This window comes from Panthera pardus, unplaced genomic scaffold (genome assembly GCF_024362965.1).
Source record: "Panthera pardus isolate Hobbes unplaced genomic scaffold, ASM2436296v1 HiC_scaffold_17, whole genome shotgun sequence".
In the NCBI taxonomy this organism is placed as follows: domain Eukaryota; kingdom Metazoa; phylum Chordata; class Mammalia; order Carnivora; family Felidae; genus Panthera; species Panthera pardus.
Window position 1 is genome coordinate 110,392,633 of NW_026526732.1, and position 12,620 is coordinate 110,405,252.

General features: G+C 47.0%; 1 protein-coding gene across 1 annotated transcript in view; it reads right to left on the reverse strand.

Annotated features, from left to right (window-relative positions):
- Positions 1-12,620, reverse strand: part of CARMIL1 (capping protein regulator and myosin 1 linker 1) — a 308,280-nt gene that overhangs the window by 26,176 nt on the left and 269,484 nt on the right. The window contains 1 exon segment of the mRNA XM_019425299.2: positions 1,283-1,395. Within this exon segment, the coding sequence (XP_019280844.2) occupies positions 1,283-1,395 (113 nt within the window).

Consider the following 12,620-nt stretch of genomic DNA (forward strand, 5'->3'; position numbering starts at 1 on the left):
GCCCCATGTCGGGCTCTGTGCTGACAGCTCAGAGCCTGGAGCCTGAATCGGATTCTGTGTCTCCCTCTCTCTCTGCCCCTCCCCCACTCATGCTCTGTCTCTCTCTCTGTCAAAAATAAATAAACATTAAAAAAAATTCTAGAAAAAAAAAGCTTTGGGTCAGCAGGAGAGAAAGAACAATTAATCTAGGGGGTGGGAGAGGAGCCATCGTGAGACAGCTTCAAAGACTGAGTGATATCTGAGCTGGTTCTTGAAGAATGGGGGCACAGCACCCTTCCTAGCATGTCAGGCTTCAAGGCCAGTGTCCAAGAAGACAAATAATTGGGCCCTGAAGCTTAGAACATGCAGTTAAGTTATACTGTTACAGATCTAAAAACTTCACTTCTTTCCAACTCACCACCCTGCTGAAGCAAGATAAGGCACGTCCGTCTACAGAAGGGACCAGCTTCTTCCCTACCTGTGCCCAGCTGGCCCACCCTCGGTTTATCAGGATGGTTTCAATTCATTCCTGGATCTGAGACCTCAAGGTGGAGAACACTTCACAGACACAAATGCGTGTTAAGAGCGTATCTGGGGACAGATCTGCATTTCAGTCGGGGATTAAATAACTGGCTACAAATGATGCTGAACGCCTAGAATGTCCCGGGTTAAATGACTGTTAATAAAAGTTCAGAGAAGAATTGTCTTTTAAGGAAACGCGACTCAGGAATAAGAAAATAAAGAAACATCTCGGAAGCTGCCCCTGACGCCTCTTCGCTATTTCTGTTGTCATTCTGATGCTACTGAGGCCGTGCCATTTAGCAATGCTACGGGGCCCCCCACGGACCTCAAATGATGAACAAGGAGACTTTAGAAATAAGTAATGTCAGCTGTCAAAGTTCGCCACCCTGCCATGAAGGGGTCGTGACAGTGATAAAGCCCTAAACAGATACCTTGCTATGTTCTGTGCTCTATTTTGGAACAGCACAATGGTTCGCAAACTGAAGCATGCCTCAGTGTGCCCTGGGGGCTTAATAAAGTACAGACTGCCTGGTCCCACGTCCAGAGTTTCTGATTCAGTGGGTCTGGGGTAGTGGCTTCGGAATTTGCATTTTCAGTAAGTTCCCAGTTGACAGTGAGGATTGCTGGTCTGGAGATCACATTTTGCAAACCACGCGAAGAGCAAATCCCATGTAATGTATATAAATAAAACAAACAAACCTTGGAACAGTAAGTTGAGTTGCAACTTAAGAACTTACAGGTGAATCCAACAGTATTATTAGTGACAGGACCCCGAACTCACTTGGAATCCATCTTGGTCACCTTCTTGGTGAAAAATTCATCCACACCTTCGTCCACTCTCCCCATGAGGCCGTTCTGTTCCCCATCTTGGGAGACTATGCTGGAAGCGCAGACCTGCAGACCAAACGGGTGAAATGGCAATTTACGGTCAACGTCACTCGGCAAACACGACCGTCGCGTTCGAGGCACCGTGACAGGGGCCCCAGGAAGGACAGGACTGGCTGAGCAGGGCCCTCACGTGCTACGGGAATGCAAATCGCGTGTACAACTGTCGCAAGGGCAGGAGGCAACAAAAGTGAGGAATGCACCAGGACCGCAGAGCCTCGTGCGGGGTTGACGCTGGTGGGCGCGTCAGAGGCGGTGGCCGGGAACAGCCCAGCTTCCTACAGGCGGAGAGAGCATTGCAGGTGATCTGAGGGAAAAGGGAATGCACGGAAAAAAGGCGACAGGTGCTAGGGTCTGACTGGAGATGACCCCAGGGGCCGGGGGCCAGCGGAGTGTGGCTGGGTTCGGCTGCTAAGCACAAACCCCGGCAGATGCGAACAGTGGCCACTCGGGTCCCCTCCCCTGCTTCCTTGCTTTCTTGCGGGAAGAAGCCTGATTCCGAGGAGTGAGTACTTATTTGTAGAAGCCGAACCCCATAATTGTATCGCCTGTGACTGGTAGGCATGGTGTAGGATATGATGCTGGTGAGACAGAAGGGAAATCTGCCAGGGGCTCGGGAGCACGGTTTGCTGCAGACAGAGTGTATTTTTTCTGCCTGGTTATACGTGGTAGGACGTGACGTGTGAGTTGCAGCGGCCACCTGGGGCTCGAGGGGGTACAAGCCTGAGGACAAAAGCCAACATGTGGAGGACGACCGAGCAGACGGCAGAAAACATCCAGGTGCTGGAGCTTTGCTGCTGACTAAGCCAGTCCTTGATCCTGAGACTTCTGGGTTTCTTGTTGAGAAAATCGGGATTTCTCACTGTTGAAGCCACTTTAGTCGCATATCGTTATCTCTAGCTGAACGAATGCTTTCCAACTAATGATACAAGGACCAATGGTGAACAGCCTTGAATCTCGCACGAAAGAGTGTGGAATTCACTCCGTAGGCGATAGGGACCCCACAGAAGCGTGGCACGGCCCACCCTGTATTTTGCTTAGATAATTCTAGAGCAGCATGAAGTTGGAAAAGCCAGGGACTGTAAGTTGGGGAATCTGATATTTTTTTAACATTTATTCATTTTTTGAGAGACAGAGACTGAGTGAGAACACGCAGGGGGAGACAGGGAGACACAGAACCCGAAGGAGACTCCAAGCTCTGAACTGTCAGCACAGAGCCCGACGCGGGGCTCGAACCCATGAACCGTGAGATCACGACCTGAGCCGAAGTCGGACGCTTAACCGACCGAGCCCCCCGGACACCTCTGTAAGTAGGGGAATCTGTTCAGGAACACAAAAGAGAGATTCCTGTAATAGTCTAGTCTAGTCTGGAGGAGGTGAGGAGCAAATTAAGGCCTGGAGAAACGAGAGTACCAAGAAAGGAGCTGCCTCAGATGATGTCGAAGTTTCTAGGCTGGGTGAATGGGAGCATGATTCTAGGGAACATAGGTCAAAAGGCCAGATTTGGGGAAGACGACGATGCGTGCAATTTCTGACAAGCATTTGAGGTGCTGTGGGAAACCCAGGGTCAGGGGTCCAGGAGACACTTCAAAGCTTGGGTCTCAGGAGAGGAAATCACTTACCAAGTTAGCAACTGTCTTCGAATGGAAATCTCGCAGTGAGCTCAGCAATATGTCTGATTTGCGTCTGCAATGGTGTATTAGGTTAATATTTTACACCCAGCGGTTGTAGGCCCTTGAGAAAGAGGGCCTGTCTTGCCCATTCCTTTGGGCACAAGGGCAAATTCTCCTGTGGCTGGGCTATCTGGTCTGGAGGTCTTGCCACAGAGTGGTGGGGAAGTGGCTTTCTGTAATCCTGGTGTGCAAATGTGAAGTTGCCTCTAGGGGAACTTGGCTGAGGTCTGCAAAGACCTCTGTGTGCGCTGTTTAAAGAAACAACCGATCATTTGCTTTAGGCAGTTATATCCATTTCACTCGCTGGGAAATCCCCATTATGAATGTGAGCCGTGTGTTTGAGCTCATGTTTGCCAACCGCTGAACATGAGCAGATGACAGATACGGGACAAAAGGACGCTGTGAATAAAAACAATTCTATTTCTCCTCGGGATGGTGCTTTATATCGGTGCAAGGCTTTCCCGTGTCTTCTAACGGAGCAAACGATCAGCCGAGTTGTAGAATTCAGCTATGGCCAGAGAGCTCACCAGTAACTTCTACCACAAAAGGGAAAGCAGCACCGAACTGGCTCAGGGTTAGCACTTTTCCTCTTGTAAAACAGTGGAGAGCGGGCTCTCCACAGTAATAATGGTTCCCTGTGTTTGTACAATGCTTCACGGTTTACACGTGTCTTGCACCGTACGACTTCATTTTCATTTGTACCTTCTGCACTGAAAAGGAAAGACAGTTTTACCGTAGTATTTGGTTAGTCACAGCAAACAGGGGGCTCAGAGGGCGAGGGGGACCCACGCAGGTCACCTGAATGATGGATGGGAAGGGCAGGAGCCCAGGACGTACGGTCCTAACCCGGGCCTTCTGTCCAGGGCGCCCACGCTTCCCCTCCGAGGCTTCCTCTCAAATTCCCTTTCCCATTCTGAGAAAAAAAAAATTACTTTCTACTAGCATCAATTTCTCCTCTAAGCCCTTTCCTTGCTTCCTGCTTTGACATGGAATTCACGGCTAGCACAGCAAGTTCTCTGGGGTCAGGGAGGAAGGACATCGATGGGTTTCAGTCATGGAGGTCCACGGGCCCAACAAGCAGCTCTGCTTTCCTGCAGGACGAGCGCTTTCAGGGCCGGGTGGACCACAGAGGTGATCCCCCAGGCCGACCGGGTCACGTTAGACACGAAGACACTGCGAGCAGAGAGGTTATGGGAAGTCCGGGATCACCAGGAGACCTTCCAGGGGATGTGGTTTAAAATGCATCGGTTAAGATAGGAAGTGGCGATGTCGGCAGGTTGTACGAAGAGCGGCACAAAAACCAAACGCAAAAATGAAATACGGTTTGTCAAAACGGTTCGAGGTCAAACACACACGCCGTTTCAGCTCAATTTCGAGCAAAAGGAAAGGAAAGGGACATACAGACATCAGAAGTTCTCCGAATCCCATTTGATTTTGGTCTTTCTATCAAGGAGAATACATTTCAGACTAAAAAGTGTGGCACGGGGACGCCTGGGTGGCTCAGTCGGTTAAGCGTCCAACTCTTGACTTTGGCTCAGGTCACGGTCTTCACGGTCTGTGAGTTCGAGCCCCACATTGGGCTCCGTGCTGACAGTGCTGAGCCTGCTTGGATTCTCTTTCTCCTCTCTCTCTCTGCCCCTCCCTGCCTCTGTTTCTCAAAATAAATAAACTTAAAAAAATTTCTTTTTCATTTAAAAAATTAAATTAAAAAAATAAGTAAAAAGCGTGGTGCAGTTACTGGGAAAGGGGAGCAGAAGCCCCCTCCCCAGCCAGTCGGAACAGATTGCATCTGTACTCACAGAAAGGCTTCTGCAAACAGAACAGGGCATTGGAATGGCTGCTTAGAGGATAAGCCGGTGATTATGAGCACTAATGACAATTCAGACCACCCTCCGCCAGGATTATGAAGATGAACGTGCCAGGGAGACACCGTGGGTGGTGCACCTGGCTTCTGACAGGAGCTGTCAGACCTCTAGTAATGTCTCCACAGGCCGCACGAGAGAGATGGGCAGGAAGGAAGGACAATTAGTGTATTATTAGTAACTCTGAACACACACACACACACACACACAGAGCGCTAATTAGCGAGCTGAACAGTCCTGGAATCTTACATGCATACATTAGGCAGTAAGAAACAGGCAGCAGTGAGAGCTAAGCGGTCAGATCAGGAAATAAAGGACCCAAAAGACGTAAAATGAAGGAACTATAATAAGAATGTAAGGCAAAAATTAATGAACTTAAGAGGACTAATAAAACTAAAAGATAATTCTCCAAAAAAAGACTAATAAAAGAGCGAGCCTCACAAAATTTGGAAAGAAGCATGAAAATATATCAGAAATGAAAAAAAACATGGGGCACAGAAACACGATACAGGAGAGATTAAAAAGTTGTAAGAATTCTATACACGACTAAATGAACGATTAGACTAAGTGACAAAATCCTAGAAAAATATGAATGGCCAAAATGGTCTCAAGGAGAATTAGGTAATCTGATTAGATCTATAACGAAAGGCATCAAATCCCTACGAAAGGAATTCTGCACAGAAGTATCACCTGTGCACACACAACGCATCGGGCCCAGATGGCTCCCCAGGAGAGGAACAGAAAATCTCTGCTGTGTACAAACTGTCCCAGAGAACAGGAAAGGAGAACTTCTGAACTAATTTTATGAAGATGGTATAATTCTGAAACCCAAAGCAGGTGGACGGTCTAGACGAGAATAAGAAAACTATAGATCTCTCTTCTTTGCGCACATAGATTAAAAAATCCCAATAAAATATGGTAAACAAAGCCCAGCAGTATATTAAAACAAAGCAAGAATATACACCTGAAACGAATATAACACTGTATGTTAATTATACTAGGATTAAACAAAAAAGCAAGAGTATCATGATTATTAAGAATGATATACAACATTAGAAAGGTCGGTCAGTGCAATTCACCACGACTGCAAAACAAAAGAGAAAAATAAATGATCAATTTCCAGAACTACTGAAGAAAAAGCCAATCAAATTAAACTGCTATTCATTGAAAACAAATGTAGCAAACTAGGAAGGAAACTTTCTCAACTGATTAAATAACCACAGAAATGGCTACATGCGCCTACCCAGTTTGTATGCTCTCCTCTACTCAGTATCAAAACCACCGAGTGAAACACATTATCTTCCCAGATGTTCTTGCACCTGAGGCTCGAAATACGGCTCATTACATGCCTGAGAGTAAAACCAATACCAGTCACTGAGGTGGTTACAGCTATTAAAAAACTCACTCTCACCACGTTTACTCAACACAGTACTGAAAGTCCTGGCCACAGCAGTCGGACAACAAAAAGAAATAAAAGGCATCCAAACTGGTAAGGAAGAAATACAGCTTTCACTAGACATGATACTATACATAGAAAAATTGCTAAAGATTCCACCAAACAATTATTAGAACTGATAAATGAATTCAGTAAGGTTGCAGGATACCAAATCAATATACAGAAATCTACTGCATTTCCATACACTAATAATAATGTAGCGGAAAGAGAAATTAAAAAAAAAACAATCCCAGGGCGCCTGGGTGGCTCAGTCGGCTAAGCGGCCAACTTCGGCTCAGGTCACGATCTCGTACTTTGTGAGTTCAAGCCCCAGTCGGGCTCTGTGCTGACAGCTCAGAGCCCGGAGCCTGCTTTGGATTCTGTGTCTCCCTCTCTCTCTCTCCCCCTCCCCTGCCCATGCTCTGTCTCTCTCAAAAATAATTAAACATTAAAAAAATTGAAATAAGAATCCCATTTACCAATGCATCAAAAAGAATAAAACATCTAGTGATAAACTTAACCACGATGGTGAAACATCCTTACTCAAAAAACTATAGAACACGGAGGAAAAAACTTAACATGAGAACACAAATGGAAAGAAGGTCCATGCTCATGGATTGGAAAAACAAATATTGTAGGATGTCCATACTATTCAAAGCAATCTACAGATTTAATGCATTTCCTATGAAAATACCAACAGCATTTTTCTAAAAACTAGAACAAATACTAAAATTTGTATGGATTGCAAAAGACCCCAAATAGCCACAGCACTCCTGAAAAAGAACAAAACTGGAGGTATCACCACCCCAGATTTCAAGACATATGACAAAGGTATAATAATAAAAACAGTATGGTACTCGCACAAAAACAGACACACAGATCAACAGAACAGAGAGCCCAGAAATAAACCCACAATTATACGGTCAATTAATCCTCAACAAAGGAGGCAAGAATATGCAGCGAGAAAAAGACAGTCTCTTCAACAAATTGTGTCGGGACAACAGGACAGCAACATGCAAAAGAATGAAACGGGACCACTTTCTCACATCATATACAAAAGTAAACTCGAAATGGATTAAGGACCTAAATGTGAGGCTTGAAATCATAAAAATTCTAGGAGAGAACAGACAATAATTTTATGACCATCGGCCAGAGCAACAATTTCCTAGATATGTCTTCTGAGGTAAAGGAAACAAAAGCAAAAATAAAACTCTTGGGACTACATCAAAATAAAAAACTTCTGTAGGCAAAGGAAACAACCAACAAAATTTAGAGACAACCTACTGAATGGGAGAAAATATTTGCAAATGACATATCCCGTATAGGGTTAGTGACAAAGATATATAAAGAACATCTACAACTCAACACACACACACACACACACACACACACACACACACACACACACCCCAAATAATCCAGAAGACACGAACAGACACTTCTCCAGAGAAGACATCCAGGGGGCCAACAGACACATGACTACATGCTCAACATCACTCATCATCAGGGGAACGCAAAACAAAACCACAATGGGGTATCGCCTCACACCTGTCAAATCAAACACAAGAAACGACGAGTGTTGGTGAGGATGTGAATAAAAAGGAACCCTCATGTGCTGCTGGTAGGAATGCAAACTGGTGCAGTCGCCGTGGAGAACACTATGGAGGTTCCTCAAAAAACTAAAAAAAGAATTACCACATAATCCAGTAATTTCACTACTGGGTAGTCACCCAAAGAAGACGGAAACCCTAATTCGGAAAGCTATCGCACCCTTGTGTTTACTGCAGCCTTATTCACAACAGCCAAATGACGGAAGCAGCCCAAGTGTCCACCTATAAATGAGTGTATAAAGAAGATATGGCATACATAAGGTATGGAACGTTGCTCAGTCATTGAAAAGAATGTAATCTTGCCAAATCTTGCCAGAGACATGGATGGAGCTCGAGTGTATTATGCTGGTGAAATAAGTCAGAGAAAGACAAATACCATATGACTTCACCCGTATGTGGAATATAACAGACAGGAAAAAAAAGAGACAAACCAAAAAACCAATTCTTAACTACGGAGAATACACCGATGGTTCCCAGAGGGAGGCAGGGGGGAGGAATGGGGGAAATAAATGAAGGGAATTAAGAGCACACTTACCACCCACCCCAATTAGCACTGATTAATGCACAGAATTGCCGAATCGCTATACTGTATACCTGAAACTAATGGAACGCTGTATGTTAGCTATACTAGAATTATTATTATTTTTTGTGTGACTACAATCTGCGGATGAATAAATAGAAGTATAGTAGTTAGAAGGAAGGAGGTGATATAGCCAGATCCTGCTAAAGTACTCTCTTTTGTTTCGGGTGCCGCCCTGCAGCTTATTCAGAAAAGAGTAACAAAGAACCGTAAAAACGGATTGCAGGAAGTGTCAGAGGAGGACCATCAAAAGAGCTGAGGAAATTTAGATCAGTGAAGGAAAGAGCTAGTAATCACACAGACATCTGGAAGTGTGCTGAGTAGAGGAGACTTAAATGACATGAGCCACACGAGACGACAGGAACGAGATGGCTAGGTTACTATCAGTAAGAGAGATTTTAGCAACACGTACAAACTAATGCTAACACCTGGAACGTTCAGCAAACGGCTGCTCCTGAGAGAGGTCACTACAGACAGAACGGTCAACTACGGACGGCTGTGCGTAGAGATTAAGTACCTGATGAGGGACCGGACAAGACGACATTGAAATTCCTTCCAGCCTCGTGGTACCGTCATTCGAAGCACGTGGGAGATGACGGCTTACTGGGATTTGGTCAGTTTTAATTAGAGTTGGCTAGCTTCGTCCCTGAGCTGAGCAGTGTGGGGCCGCGCCAGAAACGGGGCCGGCTAACGCTGAGGTGTCAGGTAGAGCAAAGCCACTGCATGATGTACGGTAATAACTCAGAGGATGACCACAGGCAGGTCGGTTACTTGCCCTGGGCGTCCCACTCCCTTGAACAAGGAGTAGATCGTCCGTAGAGTTCCTTCCAGTGGAGACGCGGCTAGTTAGCGGCCCGCGCAGCTAGAACCTGGCTTCTGAATCTCATTCTGCTGTGCAGATTTTTTTTAACACGCTTATTTTTGAGAGAGTGAGCGAGAGAGCAGGGGAGGGGCAGAGGGGGAGGGAGAGACAGGATCCAAAGCAGGCTCTGTGCTGAGAGCAGCGAGCCCGACGCGGGGCTCAAACCCACCCGCCGCGAGATCATGACTTGAGCCAAAGTCAGACGCTTAACCCCTGAGCCACCCAGGCGCCCCTCAACGGTTTTTCCTTTAGGGGATGCTTTTCCCCTGTGGGGGTGCCAGGCGAGGGCAGCAGAGGCGGTAGCTAACGGGCAGTGGATGGGTACGAAGCCCGGGCGAGCACGCTGGCACCGGCCCGTTGGGCATCATGGTCAGATTCTCAGGCTCCCGAGGGGCAGCGACCCGGCCAAGCTCTGGCTAACGGTATCACTGTCAGACCGGCCTATCAAACCTCCTGGTGTGAACCTCAGTGCCTCCTGTCATCCTCCAGCTGAGCGGACAGGACTCCAAGGACCAAAGACGAGGTAGAACCGTAAACGAAAGCAGCCTGGGTCCCCGAATGACCTCTGTGGGGTCCCCCGGCCAGACATGCGCACGTTGGACTATGATGTAAGCAAGAAGCACATTCTAAAATACCAGGGACTTGTCCTAATATCCACCCCCACTACCCTTCCCTCTCCCACCTGTCGTGCCCTTCCACAGGTACGCGGGCACACCCTGGTGCTTGGAAAATGGCATCGCCACTCTTCGTTTACCCACGTGAAGCTCCCAGTCCCGAGGCAGACTTTCTAAAAGTCATTTCCACTAGGGGCGTAATTTTTGAACGTGAATTTTTATAAAATAGTTTGCTTGCTCCTTAATGAAATCAGTAAAAAATTCACCAGAGTAGCTAAGGGTGATATGCATCCATTTCTAGGGACATTCTTCTCTTCTCCTCCACTATAGTGTCAGGGAAGGGGAATAGGAGACAAAGGGGAAAGCAAATATTAATATAGTAAAGATAGTTAATATTAATAAAACGGGAATACTAGCTCTGAGGAACAATATTTACATTTAATAAAGGACTGTATACTTTTATTCCATTTTTTCTCATGACAGCTCAATAATGTGGGCAGGATTTTATTTTATTATTTTTTAATGTGTATTTATTTGAGTGTGAGCAGGGAAGGGGAGAGAGGAAGAGTGAGAGAGAGAGAAAGAGAGAGAGAATATGAATCCCAAGCAGACTCCACACTGCCAGCCCAGACCCCGATGTGGGGCTCGAACCCATGAGCCATGAGATTATGACCTGAGCCGAAATCAAGAGTTGGGCACTGAACTGACCGAGCCCCCCAGGCGCCCCAGTGCTGGTATTTTAGAAGCAAGCTTAGAAAGATCCCATGTCCAGACACACATTGCCAGGGAAAGAGAGAACCTGCCAGAGCTCACGTCTGTCTCTCACAACTACACTCTGAGATTCAAGTCTACAGACGAAGCAGCCACAATGTAATGTTGAAGTGTTCTTACATACACATTAATGAAATGAAAAAAAAGAAGAAACTGGTATATTTTATCTCGTCATTAAAATCAATTGGGGGTTTTTTTGGTTTGTTTTTAGAGAGGTTCAGTAAAGACTTAAAAGGTACAGGTAAAATGTCTAGATCAATTCTTCCTAAGATGTCTGGTAGTTTAGAAGCACTGTAGTTTGACCGAAGATTGAACTTTTACTTATTTTTTTAAAAATAGTTGTCTACTCTTCATATCTGTGTAGATATTTATTTGTATATTTTTGGCACAGGAACCAAAGTTATGACACAGTAATCCAAGTTTGGCCCTGCAGAAACGGACACGTTGGCATTTAACTTAGCCTTGTGGGCTATCAGAGTGCATATGTGGCCTTTGTCCTGGTTCCTGACACGGAGTTTCCAAAATCCTTGCCATCTCCTGAGTGACAGAGCTAATGGGGGCATCTTTTGATACTTAGAGCAAGCCCTTTCCAACCGTTTCTGAGTTTACGATAAAAAGCTTGGGGGCCCCTAGGCAGCTTCAGGATAAGGGCTGGTTGTCAGAGAAACCAGCCACATAACAGGACAGCTGGAACTTCCAGCCCGATCCCTGACCCCGGGGAGGGATGAGGGCCTGGTGACGGAGCTGGTCACCAACGACCAACGATTTCATCGTGCCCAAGCCTACTTAACGGAACCTCCACGAACACCCCCAGGTGATGAGGTTGGCAGAGCCCCCGGGACACACGGAGGTGTGTGTGTGGGTGACCTGCCCAGAGAGGGGCTTCTCTCACCTCAGCCTACACATCTCACCCCTGTGGCTGTCCCTGAGCTGTGTCCTTTACGATCAACCGGTAGTAGTCAGTAAAGTGTCTTCTTGAATTCTTCTAGCAAATTATCATACCTGGGGAGCAGCGTGTGTAGAATTTACAGTCAGCTGCTCAGAAGTACAGATGACATGCTGGGACTGGTGTCTCAAGTGGGGGTGCCCCTGAGCCCCTAACCTGTGGGGTCCAGCTTAACTCCAGGTAATGCCAGAGCTGAACTGTAGGATACTCAGTTGGTGTCCAGAGTCGAAGAATTAGTTGGGGAAGGGGGTGCCGGGTGGGGGAGCCCACACATTTGGCGTCAGAAATGCTAAAAGTAAAAAGAAAAGGAAAGCCACACCTTGGTTCTGAGCATTCTGATACTTAGGAAGGCTCGTAGGGGCATCCGAGGTCAAGGGCAAGCGCTAGAAAGTGAAAACAGACTTAGGACAGACGGAGTCTCCTCGGTCCCAGCAAAAGCAAACCAAGCAGCAACAGAAGTGACCGTCGCTATGGAACGCTAGTGAGGAAGACAAACCGTCAGCCCCTCATCCTCACGTCTCAGCCTCGAGACACGGAAGATACTTTGAAAACCGCAAACGCTGTGGCATCCGAGGTTCGTCCAGTTTCGCCGCGAGCCCAAAGGGAAGCGAGCCGCGCCAGTTTCTCACCTGCCAGACCTCTGGGAAGAAGCCAGATGGCCTCGGAGCCACGGCCACGGCCCTCCGCTTCAGGACACAGCCCAGGTCCCGGCAGGGCTCCCAGGATGGGGCAGCCCGAGTCCACGTGGCCCGGCCCCGCCGTGGCCGAAGCTAAACCCTCCGCGGCATATGCCTGGTGCGTCCCTCCATGAGGACCCTATCTCAGCCGTCTTCCCTCCCCTTCTTGGTTTTTAAATACGTCCACAATATTCTCTTTCTGTG